General features: G+C 39.2%; 1 protein-coding gene across 1 annotated transcript; it reads left to right on the top strand.

Annotated features, from left to right (window-relative positions):
* The first annotated feature begins 1,052 nt into the window (after window positions 1-1,052).
* Window positions 1,053-15,643, top strand: dhx34 (DEAH (Asp-Glu-Ala-His) box polypeptide 34). Its single transcript, XM_024276412.2, has 16 exons — window positions 1,053-2,085; window positions 2,151-2,462; window positions 3,975-4,229; window positions 4,303-4,405; window positions 4,486-4,703; window positions 5,517-5,691; window positions 5,809-6,002; window positions 6,082-6,183; window positions 6,268-6,531; window positions 8,521-8,694; window positions 8,779-8,884; window positions 9,795-9,901; window positions 11,904-12,170; window positions 13,937-14,119; window positions 15,230-15,374; window positions 15,462-15,643. The coding sequence occupies exons 1-16, from the start codon at window positions 1,399-1,401 to the stop codon at window positions 15,602-15,604; spliced, it is 3,435 nt and encodes a 1,144-aa protein (XP_024132180.1). The 5' UTR covers window positions 1,053-1,398; the 3' UTR covers window positions 15,605-15,643.
* Window positions 15,644-15,645: the final 2 nt, after the last annotated feature.

The following is a 15,645-nucleotide window of genomic DNA, read 5'->3' as shown; positions in this document are numbered from 1 at the left end:
TGTAGTTATGCTGAAATTTGTGACTTCTGGATCTTTGTGAACATTTTGCAGAATTTGACAGCTTCAAATTGCCTTTCCAGCATTTTAACCATGCTAAAATGTTTCTCAGGAGTTTTCTGTTTGAATTTCTAACTTCCTCTTGATCTATGCTTTGTGAAAATTAACTGAAAAACACTAGAGTACTTTGTCAACAATTGATCAAAATAATGATAATGTGTTGAAAGCTAAACAACTCCACAATAAAGAAGACACACTTTTCATGAACTTCAAAACTGCTTTTTGAGTCTGAAAAGTGTAACATACTTCTTTGAGTTACAAAAATCCTTTAAACTTTTACAAATTCCATAAATATTAAAATGTTTTAGTGAAATTTTTACATTGTGCTGTGATTGTTTTTGTACTTTTACACTGTTATATAAATGATTTATTTGCTTATGTTTGAAAATATTTGCACATTATTTTCTTCTTCCTTTTGCAAAATTTGGGGGTTTCTTAAGTTGTTGGTCAAATCTTCAAAATCCCAAATTTCCTTTTGTATATAAAAATTTGCTTTTTTTTAACATCAATTTAACATGGATGCATCTTGTTTAAAGTATAATTAAAGGCCCATATATTCAAAAGGCAGCTATACTTTGTGACCAACATATGTAAATATAAATGTGTGTGTATATATATATATATATATATATATATATATATATATATACACACACACACACACACACAATGTAAGAGTTCTGTGTAAAACTTGAGATGCAAAACATCCCAATTTTTAATCGTGTATTTTTTTAGTGGATTAACCTACATCCACATAATTCTGTGATCTGGTTTAACGGTCCATGGATGGATTTTCCTGTTTTTCTTCTGAAAAATGAAAAAAAAAAAAAAGAAAATAGATTAAAAGCGTAATTTTTTTGTTTTTTTTAAGAAAAAGAATGAATAAAAGTATAGACAGAATATTTATCATGTATAATGTGAGCATAATCATGCCTGTGTTTTGATCATCATAATCATATTTTCTTGTCCGGAAGCTGTTTCGGGTTGAAAACTTGTTTTGACGGACGCTTTTAACACACGGACCGGAAGTGGTCCTCCCGTGTTGTTGTCCCCCTTTTTAACAGGAGTTCAGGTTCAGTGTTTGATTTTTTTCCATGTTCGTTTCTCATTATGATTACAATTCATATAATTGTTGTTACTATATAAATTCAAATGTTTAAGAGGAGAATACATGCATGTAAAAACGAAGAAATCCTAAACAAGGTATTGGATTTTTCGTCATAAATCTTTGTTCATTCGGGTTTTTTTACGCAACTGTGTGTTTTCAAATGTCCATGCTGCTTTCGAACATTTAAAATGTATTTAGTTGAAATGTTGTAGAGGGGGGTTCGTCCAGCAGGTATGGACTCGGAGAGGGGCAGACACAGCCGGGGCTGGGATTGGGACAGCCGGCAGTGTCGAGCCCAGCTGGACGAAATCTTTTTCCGCGAGCATGACTACATCCAGGCCGGCAGTCCGGAGCACCGGGAGTTCTGGGCTTTCTTTGACCGCTTCCAGAGGTTCAAAATAAAGAAGGAAATGTCTAGTTTTGCGGAAGAACGAAGAGAAGACAGAAAGAAAAAGACGGTCACTAAAACGGTGGATCTGGGTCTTCCAGAAGAATATGACGCCCGGTACCGGATCAATGTGTCCGTGTGCACCAGAGACATCGAGGAGCGTTTGGGGAACCCCAAAAGCAGGCAGAGATCCTCAGGACCTGGATCTCAGGAGATCTCGGAGTTTCGCCTGACTCTGCTGCACTTCCTGGATTTCAGTCAAAAGCAGAGCTTTGGAAAACTGGCCAAACTGCGCCAGGAGCAGAAGAACCTGCCCATCTTTCAGTACCGGGATCGGATTGTGGAGCTGGTGAAGCAGCACCCTGTGGTCGTGGTGGCTGGAGACACCGGCTGTGGTAAATCCACCCAGGTGCCCCAGTACCTTCTCTCAGCTGGATTCAAACACATCGCCTGCACCCAACCGCGGCGCATCGCCTGCATCTCCCTGGCAAAGAGAGTCAGCTTTGAGAGCCTCAACCAGTACGGCTCAAAGGTCAGTTATGGATCAAACAAACGCGATCACATCCGTTCATCAATAACCATGTTTGTGCTTGTCAGGTCGGGTACCAAATCCGCTTTGAGACCACCCGGACCACAGCCACCAAGCTGCTCTTCCTGACCGAAGGGCTGCTGCTCCGGCAGATCCAGCAGGACAACTCGCTGTCCCAGTACCAGGTGATGATCGTGGACGAGGTCCATGAGAGGCACCTTCACTGTGACTTCCTGCTGGGGGTGCTCCGTTCTCTGCTGGCAGATCGCTCAGACCTGCGCCTCATCCTCATGTCAGCCACCATCAACATCAAGCTTTTCTCCAGCTACTTTAACAACCCGCCAGTGCTGCAGGTTCCGGGCAGGTTGTTTCCCATCCAGGTAAAAAACCAACACCGGTCACCCCTGAAGAAGCAGCACCTCCTACCAGTTAGATCAGGGGAGTCAAACTCAAGCTAAATAAATGGCATTACCTGTGATAATGCTATTGTGAATGCTGTAAGCTGAATTTGGCCGCTGAAGATGCTGAAATTGATAGTTAAAAATGCTGAAGCTGATAGCTAAAATCACTGAAGCTGATAACTGAAAACACTGACGCTGATAACTGAAATCACTGAAGCTGATAACTGAAAACACTGAAGCTAATTGCTAAAAATGCTGAAGCTAATAGCTGAAAATACTGACGCTGATAACTGAAAACGCTGAAGCTAATAGCTGAAAACACTGAAGCTAATAGCTAAAAATGCTGAAGCTAATAGCTGAAAACGCTGAAGCTAATAGCTAAAAATGCTGAAGCTAATAGCTGAAAACACTGAAGCTTATAGCTAAAAATGCTGAAGCTAATAGCTGAAAACACTGAAGCTTATAGCTAAAAATGCTGAAGCTAATAGCTGAAAACACTGAAGCTGATAACTGAAAACGCTGAAGCTAATAGCTGAAAACACTGAAGCTAATAGCTAAAAATGCTGAAGCTAATAGCTGAAAACACTGAAGCTAATAGCTAAAAATGCTGAAGCTAATAGATGAAAACACTGAAGCTTATAGCTACAAATGTTGAAGCTAAGAGCTGAAAACAGTAGAGCTAATAGCTGAAAACGCTGAAGCTGTTAGCCAGCTACAATATTAGCTAAATGACAAATTAGCCTAAAAAAAAAAAACTTAGGTTGACCAAAACAGTTAGAATGTAGCTCACATATTATCTAAACTCCAAAACAGCCTAAAAAATCTCAGTAAATGCTTTAAAAAGCCAAAAAAGTTGTCAGAATGCCGATTTTTCAAACTTAAAAATTTTAACTTTTTAACATAACTATGAATAATAAAAAGGCAAGAAAATGATTCCAGAATACTCAACTTAAACCTAATATAATTTTCAATATTTTACCCTCCATAAAATATATTCTGTCAAAATTATACATTAAGAAATGAGTGCAAGATTGGGCTATTAATAACAATAAAATAAAATAATGGGACACATGGGAGTTAGATCTTTTTTTCTTTTTTTTATCAGTTTAAGCTCGTATTAAAAAGAGAAGTTGTGTTTGGGATTTATTGTAAACCTCTTGACTACCAAAACAGATTGTCTAGTTATTTTTTTTAATCCATCAAAACTACAATTCCCAGAGCCCCGCCCTTTTAGATTTATTAAAACAAAAAAGCTCCAAATGTTTTCTGCAGATCCCAAACTGAGTCAATTCAGTAGCATGCAGAGGTTGGTAGATATTCTACTGACATGTCTACTGATCCCGGACGAGCCCCTAAGTTGTCACGACCGGCTTGAATAAAAGTCATGACAAACAAGAGGGAGACACGCAGGCCTGGAAGAGAGGAAGACCTGAGTCGTTACAAAGGACAAATATGGATTTCTGTTCAAAATGTTTTGTTTCTTGCTCCAAGGTGATCTACCAGCCGATCCCTCCCGAGGAGCAGCCCTCCCGCTCAGAGAAGCTGGATCCCAGACCCTACCTGCGCATCCTGCAGGCCATCGATCAGCGTTACCCTCCAGAGGAGCGTGGAGATCTGCTCCTCTTCCTCAGTGGAGTTGCGGAGATCTCCTCCATCCAGGAGGCCTGTCAGATTTATGCCACTCACACGCGCCGCTGGATCGTCCTGCCGCTGCACAGCACCCTCTCGCTCGCCCAGCAGGATAAGGTCCGCCACGTTTGGTCTTAGGAAGACCAAGTTGAAAGAGAGATTGGTCAACTTGTAAATGATTGCTCCTCAGGTGTTTGACATCGCTCCTCCTGGTGTGAGGAAGTGCATCATCTCTACGAATATTGCTGAGACTTCGGTCACCATAGATGGAGTACGCTTTGTTGTGGATTCAGGTGATCTTTACATTTCAAACCTTCACGGTAGTTAAGGTAGAACACGCTTGTGCTGCACTAATGTGTGTTTTCTTTCAAAGGAAAAGTGAAGGAGATGAGCTTCGATCCAAAAGCAAAAATGCAGCGACTTCAGGAGTTCTGGATCAGCCGGGCCAGCTCGGAGCAGAGGAAAGGTCGAGCCGGCCGCACGGGTCCGGGGGTGTGTTACCGCCTCTACGCCGAGTCGGACTATGACGCCTTTGCTCCGTACCCTGTCCCCGAAATCCACAGAGTGGCTCTGGACTCTCTCATTCTCCAGGTGGGTTCATTCGCTGAATCAGAGCCAGCGATCCGGCGCCAGCCTCGGCCTGCCACGATTAGTCGAATAACCGACGACTAACCGACTATTAAAATAGTCGACGACTCGTTCAATTGTCGATTAGTCATTGTTTTATATTATTATAAGTTATAATGCCACTATGCTAGCTATGTTGGATTTTAGCCAATAATTCAGCTACATGCTAGTTGTTTTGGCTAATTTAGGCTTTTGTTGTTTGTTTGTTTTTTGGCTATTTTGGAGTTTAGCTAATATTTTAGTTGTTTTGTCTTACTAATAATTTTTTTTCAGATTTTTAGGCTAATTTGGAATTTAACTAATATTTTAACAGGCTATTAGCTTAAGCAATTTCAGCAGTTTTTATCAATTTTAGCATCTTCAGCGGCCAAATTCAGCTTACAGCATTCACATTAGCGTTAAGATGTGTGTTTTACATCCACTTTACCTATGACCCGATTAGTCGACTAATCACAAAAAAATAATCAGTGATTAGTTAACTATTAAATTAATCGTTTGTGGCAGCACTACTCCAGCCCAATCTAAGTCATCAAATGCTTCCATTCCCCTCATCATTGGTGAGAACTCAGAGCTGGGAGCTTGTGACCCACCCAACTATGTCACAAATACAATCCTTTTTCTTCTCCCGATACACAACAATAAAATACTAAAAAATGCAATTTTCAACGCAATTTTCTTTATAAATATAATCAGATAATACTTAAGAGAAAGTCGAGGACTTGAACCAGCGTGGGTATTTAAAGGAAATGTCATTTTTTGTGTTTTTATCTCCTGCAGATGAAGAGCATGGGTCTTGGAGATCCTCTTACCTTTACTTTTATTGATCCACCCCCGACTGCCAGCATCCAGACAGCAGTGACCTACCTGAAACAGCAGGGGGCGCTGGACAGCTGTGGCGAACTGACCTCTATTGGCAGTTTGTTGGCACAGCTGCCGGTGGATGTGGTCATAGGTGAGGTCATCATCCAAACTCAGCTGCAGGAAAACAATGTTTTAGAGTTTTTTTTACCAAAATAAAAGCCTTTCAGTTCTTCGGTTTCTGCCCGTTTCAGTTTGTTTGTTCTCTCAGGGAAGATGCTGGTTCTGGGTTCTGTTTTTAACCTGGTGGAGCCGGTTTTGACCGTGGCGGCTGCCCTCAGCGTCCAGTCGCCGTTCCTGCGCAGCTCACAGCACAACCCTGACTGTTCCACCGCCCGCCAGCCCCTGCAAAGCAACCAGGGAGACCCCTTCACCCTGCTCAACACCTTCAATGCGTGGGTGGAGGTCAGGAGAAGAAACGTCTGAAGTTTTTTTGATCTAAAAAAATTAGGTACAACATTTGAAGTAAGTTGGATCTCAACAGGTGAAAGGAGAAAGAGGCGGCGCCTCCAGGAAATGGTGCAGACGGAGGGGTCTGGAGGAGCAGAGGCTGTACGAGATGGTCAACCTGCGCAGACAATTCAAGGCAGGTTCCTGCTGCTGCATTCAAAAGAGAACTACTTTTGATTTCTTACGTGGATTTCTGCTCCGTTTTTTGTCTTGTTTTTAGGATTTGCTGAAAAGCCACAGCCTCCTGGAATCAGAGGAGAGTGCTCCCTCTGGTGGTGACCGTGAGCAGCGCAGGCAGAGATTCACAGAGAAGAAGAAGCTGCATCAGATGAAGAGGGAGCACGAGCTGCAGGAGGGGAGCAAACGCAAAGTCCTGAAGCTGACCGAGGGCCAGGAGGGAGAGTTCTCCTCCGGTTCGGACACGGAGGAGAAAGGCAAACGCAAGAAGGAGAAGGACGGAGGAGGACACAACTTAGACATACAGGTGAACTCAGGGATCATTACTGAAATCATTTTTATTATTTCTTAAGATTTAGAAAAAAAAAGCTGCACATTTTTAGAATCCACTGGTTCTTTTATTATCTTTTTTTTCTTTTATCCCACTCCAACTATTATGTTTTTCTATTGTAAAATCGTTCTAGTGGTCTTTCAATTATGATTATGCAATTTTTTTGCCAAAATCAAGGAGTCCGTGTTGTTTTTTAAGACATATTTCTGCAGAGCAGCAGGAGCTCATTAGAAATTCCCCCTTTGAAGTTCCACTATTTCACATTAGCTTTTTTTAAACACTAGCTTATGGCGCCCCAAAACGTCAAGCTAACATTAGCGTAGCAAAAAATAGCAATCAATATCAGAGGTTTAAAGCCAGGTGGCTGTACAGACAGAAAATGAAGACGTTAATGGATCTATTTGTCTGTAAGTGGAGGATTTAGAACTGAAGACTTTGACCTGCACATCGCAGTGGCTGCATCACAAACCGTGAGTGATCCATCACAGCTTGAATAAAGAAATACCCAGGACAACAGTTTAATTCTTAATTTATCTTATAAATGTCCTCCATCACAAAATATATAATATACAATATGTTTAAAAAACGAAAACTTGATTTTCATCCGAGTCGGTTTTTAAGTTTTCCAATTCTAATGTATTTTTGTTGATTGTTTTTGACCAAAAGTTAGGGGCAGCGGATGTCATCAACTATTTAATAACTTTAAAATTTGCCTTAAAAACAGTTTTAGGCAAAAAAAAACTTTAGCTCACAGATTTTATGCAGCTAACTGATATTATTTAAGCATTTTAAGCATAATCAAATCCCTGTTGTCCCTGCTCTTATTTTGGAGGTCTGTTATTTAATTTAACATAATATTCTTTCACTCCAACTCTTTATTTTTCTTTAAGACCTGCAAAAATACAAATCTTTTTTACAATTTTACTTTTATTATTGCTATCATGTAAGGATTATCTTAGCATTTTAAGCATCAGGTAAATCCCCCTTTTTATTGGATCTATTCTGTACTATTCTTTTTAAGGAGGGATTATAATGTTTGTAGTTTTTATTTTTTTTGCCTCTTGTTTTCTAATTTAGAACCTACTATTCAACAAGCATAAAATTTGTTTTTCCAGTTGTTTAGACAGATAGATATTATTTATTCCGAGCTCAGTCCGATCAATAAATCTATTTTTATTTTTTTTTATTGTTTCTATTATCTAATGTGTCTTTTTTATGTTTAACTAATGTTTATACGTCTTTTTTTTGCTCAGCATCTTGTGATCAACAGCAAGTTAATTAAAAATTCTGGTAACTTGGGTAGCAGGAACTGTCTTGACTCGTGCTTCAGATAAAAGGGTTGCTGTTCTTTATTTTAAATTACATTTATTTTCTTGCACTTTCTTAAAGAGTGACAAAATACAAAATATAACTGTAGAAAATATCTTTTAAAGAAAAAATATGTACTAAACACGACAATAACACGGTCTAAGATTAACGTGCTGCCATGCTTCCCAAGTTCTAAATCCAACTAAAAACCAATAAAAAGACACGGCAGCTCCCAAAATATATCTTAACTAATAAGAGGACAGAATGACAGGCGCATGCATGAAATCTAATAAACTATCTGATTTCAGCCAAATGGCTCCAACAAAATAAAGTGTTTGATTGATTACACAAGTTAAGTAATAGTAGTAGTTAAAAAACATTGATTATACGTAACGCACCATAAATATTAGTTACAAGGACAGATAAAAAAAGACCATCCCTCCAGTCTTTCCACATGTGACTGGAAGTTTATGGCTCTAAATTTCAATGAACTTTTATTTTGAAGGTTTGTTTAAGAAAAATATTAAAATTTTTAGAAAACTTTGTTCTCCAAGCATTTGTTCTTAGTGGGTTAAGTTGAAGTAAAGTGAGAAGGTCAACAATAAAACATTTGGGTTTTCCTTCCTCTGATGAGTTTTTTCTTATTTTTCGAAACAGGAAGTGAAGTTCAAATTGCGTCACAACGTGTCCGAGCTGCAGGAGGCGGTCAACGCCAGTCAGGACTTGTCGTCCCGCCAGCAGGCTTTGCTGAAGCTGCTGCTCTGCCGCGGCCTCTACCCCCAGCTGGCCGTGGCGGACGAGCACAACACCACCCGCAAAGACTCCGACCAGGTCAAGAAAACGCCAACATCTGTCGGTTTTAGGGAAACTGGAAGTTCATATCGGATTCTTTGGTTTTTGTTTTCAAACCTAAAGGTGTTTCACACCAGAAATAAGCAGGGAGTGGTGATGCACCCCACCAGCGTGTTCGCCAGTGACCCGGAGGTGCTGCACGTGCCAGAGGACGACATCAGAGACATGGGTAAACACACTGCTAAGACTCAATCTGAAAAAAGGAAAAGACACTTGTTTGAAGACTGTTTGGCCAAATCGGAACTCTTCCTCTATGGTCTCTCCTACATTTAACCCTCTGAGCGGAGAGGTATGGTCAAATAGTGTCTTCAAATTAACCCTCCATGATGTCATCATCTATGCTAGTGTGTAGCTGCTAGCACTCGGAGAATACAAACCAAAATTGGTTTTATAACTTTAAAGAAGTCATGCTAACACAAAGTCAATACTTAAATTTTAATGTTAACTTCTGTGAAGAAATGTGTTTCTCCTACACAACTCTGAGGCCCTATCCCTTAAAAAAACTATTTTGTTCGCGCCCCTACAATAGAAGGGTTGGGGAAGAATTCTGAATCAGCCTTACTTTCTGTTTTACCAGAAAAATATTCTTTTCAATAAAGTTTTTTATTTACCAAAATGATCTTAGTTTGAGAAAACATGAACTCTTTCCTTAAGTTAAGATATCTTGATGAGGTTATTTTTCTCACTTCATTGACAGATTTTTATTTGTACATTTAAAGTCCCTATTTTTTCCATCTTAAAATCGTTCAGAGGGATCTTTTAATTATGATTATGACGTTTTTAACCAGAATCAACCAAATTTTTCGTTTTTTAAGACATATTTTATGTACAGCTTCAGTAACTTATTAGAAATATTATTCTGGGATGTGACCGCAACCATTGATGTTGAGCTCTCAGCAACAGAAAGGAGTTGTGGAGAGTCCCGCCCACAAGTCAGAGGCCAATTTAAAGAGTTCCTGTCCCTCTGCAAAAACTGTCCTAGAAAATGACTTGATTTTTTAATTTTAGATTAAAACATTGTTTCTTCTTTTGTTTTTATTGGTGGTCTTAAATGTTGCGTTTTTCTCTTCCGCCTGCAGGGGCTGATGGGAAAGAAAGCAGCAAGCACCAGCTGCTGGCCTTCGTCACTCTGCTGGAGACCAACAAGCCGTATTTGTCCAACTGTGTGCGCGCTCCGGCGCTGCAGGTGAGAACCGGCGCAGCATCCACTTCCTAAACATCCGTTCAAGGAAGGATCAAATCAAACTTTATTTATAAAACTTTTCATACATAAGTATGTGGTATAACTATAAAGGGACCTGGTCTCCAAATGAGCTGTTAGCTAGATGGCTTGTGGACATGGCATTGGTTGCTTTTTTGAAACTGTAACAATGTTTATTTATTTGTTTTTTGTCCTGTCCCTGACAAAATAAATATTTTTATAGTAAAAGCAGTGATCATGCAGAAGCTGATAAAATGATGCCTTTAGGATTTGATTAAAACGACCACGATGGTGCAGGAGTTAACACTCTTCAAGACATTTAATTTATGGTTTTATTCAACGTCTAACTGCTTCTAAAAGTAGAATCTGAGTTGCGCTCACCAACATCAGACGCAGCACTGTAGATAACCGTCCAATTTGGAAACACTGGTACAGACTAGGAGTGGGCAATACTGGAAATTTGGGTATGATTCGATACCAGGTAATTACATTCTAGTATCACCAATATATATATTTTTTAAATGATGTGATTATAGAATAATTCTGGAAATACACATTATTTGTTCATTGAGTGCATGTTAAAACACATTACAGAGACTTTCTGCAAATAAAAATCTTTCTTATCTAATTTCAACCATCTAAACTGTAAAACATGTATAATAATAATGGCATTATATTAAAATAATAAGAACACGTTGAACTCGTACAAAATTTTTAAAAAGCTACTACGATGTAATGAAAATAAAAAAACACCACCACAAACATAGATGTTTAAAATAAAGGCATTAATAAAATAACAAATTCACTAGTAAAAAAAAAAGTAAGCAAAAGCAATTCTATAATAAAGTTAAGTTTAAGTCCATTAGTTCTCAGTGTGTTAATGTGTTCTCCTGCAGCTCACCACTAGAGGAGGGGTGAGCTGCAGACACAGCTGCACTCAGGAACCATTTGGTGGATTAAATAAATATAAATAAAAATGCTGCAAATATTTGGCTATTTTCACTCAATCTGGAAATATTGCAGACGGATTTATGTAGCAGCGGTGAAGATTTACGCTAGCGAGACACAGAGCTATCAGAATCAGACGGGGGGGATAAGGGGCGGAGCACCAAAAGCCACGCCCCCTCAGAGGAGATTTTGGAAACGGAGGCTTCAGATCAAAATGAAAAATATCTTTTTAAGACATTTAAGTTAAAAACGTCATAATCAGAATTAAAACACTATTGGGAACATTTAAAAAAATAAAGAAAAATTGTCATGGGGGAATTTAAACAAAAAGTGATGAAAGTTAGCATCAATACTTCCTAATTTGTGTTTTTTATGTTTATCTCTTTTATTGTTCTTAGTTTTTTCTTACTTTTACTGGTGATTTTATTCTATACGTCTGTCTTTTATGCTTCACTATCTTTTATTTATGTTGTGGTGTTTATATTTGGAGCTCGAGTCTGTAAATAAATAAAAAATAAACTTTTTTAAGTTAAAAACAGAAATTACAAAAGCCTTCACACACACATTGTAAAAACACACACAATTCTCACAACCACATACAATATAATGAAGCATAAAGTGATTTATAAATAAGATATAAAGTAGAAATCACATTGATTTCACAACTTTTTCATCAGTTTGACTGAATTGATGGATTTGACACATAAAGATTTTAATGTATTTGTAATGCTAAAAGATTAGACAAATTTAATCTGATTTTAGATCTAAAAACTAATACATTTTATCTTTTTAATGATTTATTAGCAGCAGTGTGAGTTCTTCAGTTCAAAATAGGTGAAGAAGTGTGTGATAAGGAGGAAGAATAGTGAGGATGAGGAGGATGTGGGACATCTTGACATCGGCGTCTGAGGAGGACGAGACTCCCGGAGTCGTCCCGAACCTGATAATTGGCTAAACTGAAGGAGTGAAGGGAGTGCAGATCAGCACGAGCTAAATGTGGGTCAACCAGCTCAAATCCGCTTGTTAACTTCCTCGCCAGGCCCTGCTGCTGGTGGCGAACACGGTGGACACCAACGCCGACTGCACGCGGCTGGTGGTGGACGGCTGGCTGGAGCTGGAGCTCAGGGAGCCCGAGGAGGCCCTCAGGGTTCTGTCCACGGCTCTGAGCCTCAGGGGGGAATGGGAGAGGCTGCTGCAGGTCCAGCTGGGGCAGAGCTCTGCAGGGGGGGAGGCGGTCCAGGGGGTGTCCCGCAGAGACGTGGGGAAGCTGGGCGAACGCCTGGTGCGCTTCCTGCTCTACACCGAGGTACAGATGCACTTGTCCATACCAGGAACACCTTTTAGTACTTCAGATGCTCTGGAAATTCATTTAAATGAAATGATACCAGAATATATATTTACATTCCCAAAGCGGGCTGCCCGCTTTGGGAATGTAAATATATATTCTGGTATCATTTCATTTAAGTGAGCAGATGTAACTTCTCATCAAAAAATAATCATCCCGATTTTTGAAAAAAAAAAGAAGTGTTTTAAGTTCTATACTTTTATGAAGATGCTGCTTGAACATATAAAACACATACAGCCCCATTTCAGACCTGGAAAAATAAACTGCATCCACTGCAGCTGGGTAGAAATATTCTTTGAGGAACACAAACGGCTCTTCTATTCTTTAAATCCACTTGTAGAACATCTTGATAAATCTCCGATGTTGTCGTGTTGTTCCTGTGAATGTTGAAACAACTCTGTTGTGTTCTGTGCTGCCCCCTGTGGTGCGCTTGGCTCATTGCAGTCTGAGATACTTTTAAGGTTAAGAGGTTTTCTGACAAAAACTATAAAAAGAGAATAGACTCACCCCGATTTGTCTGTGCGTCCATATTCTTAATATTTGTGTAACTTTTAATTTGTGCATGCGTAATTCTTGATTTGTGTGTAACTTTGAATTTTTGCATGTGTAATTCTTGATTTGCGCGTGCGTAACTCTTGATTTGTGTGGAACTTTGGATTTGTGCGCGTATAATTCTTGATTTGTGTGGAACTTTGGATTTGTGCGCGTATAATTCTTGATTTGTGTGTAATTCTTGATTTGTGCGTGCGTAATTCTTGATTTGTGTGGAACTTTGGATTTGTGCGCGTATAATTCTTGGTTTGTGTGTAATTCTTGATTTGTGTGTAATTCTTGATTTGTGCGTGCGTAATTCTTGATTTGTGTATAATTCTTGATTTGTGCGTAATTCTTGATTTGCGTATAATTCTTGATTTTTGTGCGTGCGTAATTCCTGATTTGTGCGCGTGTAATTCTTGATTTGTGTATAATTCTTGATTTGTGTATAATTCTTGATTTGTGTATAATTCTTGATTTGTGCGTGCGTAATTGTTGTTTTAGGCCTGTGTAATTCTTTATTTGTACGCGTATAATTCTTGATTTGTGTGTAATTCTTGATTTGTGCGTAATTCTTGATTTGTGCATAATTCCTGATTTGTGCGCGTGTAATTCTTAATTTGTGTGTAATTCTTGATTTGTGCGTGCGTAATTCTTGTTTTAGGCGTGCATAATTCTCGATTTGTGCGTAATTCTTGATTTGTGTGTAATTCTTAATTTGTGTGTAATTCTTGATTTGTGCGTATAATTCTTGATTTGTGCGTAATTCTTGATTTGTGCATAATTCCTGATTTGTGCGCGTGTAATTCTTAATTTGTGTGTAATTCTTGATTTGTGCGTGCGTAATTCTTGTTTTAGGCGTGCATAATTCTCGATTTGTGCGTAATTCTTGATTTGTGCGTAATTCTTGATTTGTGTGTAATTCTTAATTTGTGTGTAATTCTTGATTTGTGCGTGTGTATACACAAATCCAAATTTATGCATAAATCAAGAATTACTTCTGCACAGATGAAGAATTATTGATTGGGTCTATTTTCTCTCCATAGAAACGTCTCATAATTATGAAAGAGACACATTTGGACTTTGACTTTCATCGTGTTTTTGTTGTATTTATGTGACATCATAGAAAGTCGTTCAGATATAAAACTCACAACTGTCCTCTTTTTTCACTTCATCACTTCCTGCACTTTCAGGTCCGTTACACTTTACGGAGACTCACTGCGTTTCAGACACAGAACCTCTACGTCGGTCCTCAGCCCGAGGCAGACACCAAGGCTCCGGTTCCAAACCCGCTTTTCCCAGGAACTGAAGCCAAACCCGACCCCATCAAAGGAGGCCTCCGCCTGACCAGCTCCGTCACCTACAACTGTCTGGCAGTGAGTTTGTCTCCAAGCCAGTCAAGTTTGATGACTTATGAAGTATATAGTCCTCCCTGCATTGCTTGCTGCTGATTGGCTGAGTCTCTACGCTCTGACTGACGGAACACACCTGACCCAGGTCATCTACAGCAAACCGTGCAGGTAGAACTGGTAAACGGGCAGGGACTAGTTACTGAGATTACCACTCTAATATGGAAACATCTTGTCGTTTAGAGTAGTGGCTCCCAACCACTGGGGCATGGACCGGTACCGGACCGCTGGGTCACTTGGTATTTGTTCGTGCCAAAAAATAGACATAATTCACATTTATTACTAACTAAAAGAAGGTCATGAATGTAAATCCAAATTTCTTAAAGGCTAAAGTAAGACTATGCGGCTCCTTCTAGGTTTTGATCAGCAGAAAACGAGTCTAAATGGCTCTTTTACTGTGAAAGGTTGCCGACCCTTGGGCTAGCTGGATTGCTGGATTCACACGCGCAGATAATAAAGTTAAAGCTACATTTATATTATATTTAGAAAAAAACAGTTTTACGAAGGTTGCGTCATTTTATTTTGCTTTATTTATCCATCCATTAGCCTCCACTTTGACGTTAACGGGAAAATCCTCATCACAAAGTTCAAACTTTTACAGAGAAGGAAGATTCAATCAAATACAGTTGTTGATTTATAGAAGCCTGTAAAAGGAACATTTGAGAATTTTCTTACAGCAAAGCTGAATTAGGTTCAGAAACTTTAGCACAGAAAATGTAAAAAAATACCCAATGAATGAGGATTTATGTAAAGTCTAAATATGATCAATCTTTTGATAAATTGATGTTAAAATGTCATTCTATGGTGAAAAAAATCATGTAAGGTTTAATTTTTGGATTTTTTTCAAATCAGAAATGACTTCTACAAATCAAAAACTTTGTTTCATTGAATTTTCGTGATTTGTAAAAATATCTACAGATAATTTTAGACTTTTTAAGGCATTTTATTTTGAAAATAGATTTTTAGAAGGCCAATTTCTAATTTAAACCAGTCTGTGGCCTGAAAAAAGGTTGAGGACTTCTGGTTTAGAGATGTCGAAGAAATCTACTGATCCTGCTTCTTCCTGTCCGTTTGCAGAACTCCAAAGATCTGTACAGCGAATGTTTGCGTACCTTCTGGACGTGTCCAAACTGCAGCCTGTACATGCCTCTGACCCCGCTGGAGCGCATGCATCACGAAGCGTCCTGCAGGCCGGCGGGCGAGCAGCAGCCGGACGACGGAGGTCAGAACTTCCTGCTGATGTTTCTGCAGCTGGTTTGTGTTTCAGCTGACATTAAAGGTGGATTTGTTTCTGTTTGGGGGATTTCAGAGTCCGGCGAGGGAAAGCCGGCCCCCGCGTCGGCGTCCCGTCTCAGCAGAGTTTACCACTGCGACGTCTGCGACGAAGACCTGACCCTCACTTCCACGGAGATCCTCAAACATAAAAGGCAGCATATGCATTCTGCTAAGTAAAGGTCACAAATCAAAGGCAATAAATCATTTTTTAATGCAGC

This window comes from Oryzias melastigma, linkage group LG13 (genome assembly GCF_002922805.2).
Source record: "Oryzias melastigma strain HK-1 linkage group LG13, ASM292280v2, whole genome shotgun sequence".
NCBI lineage: Eukaryota > Metazoa > Chordata > Actinopteri > Beloniformes > Adrianichthyidae > Oryzias > Oryzias melastigma.
The sequence above is the reverse complement of the archived record's forward strand: the minus strand, read 5'-3'. Positions and strand labels throughout refer to the sequence as shown.

Bases quoted from the DNA above. Each gene is read 5' to 3' on its own strand.
- dhx34 (XM_024276412.2), top strand. From the start codon at position 1,399: ATGGACTCGGAGAGGGGCAGACACAGCCGGGGCTGGGATTGGGACAGC. The intron at 8,695-8,778 runs GTCAAGAAAACG...TCAAACCTAAAG, and splicing joins CCCGCAAAGACTCCGACCAG to GTGTTTCACACCAGAAATAA. The intron at 8,885-9,794 runs GTAAACACACTG...TTCCGCCTGCAG, and splicing joins GGACGACATCAGAGACATGG to GGGCTGATGGGAAAGAAAGC.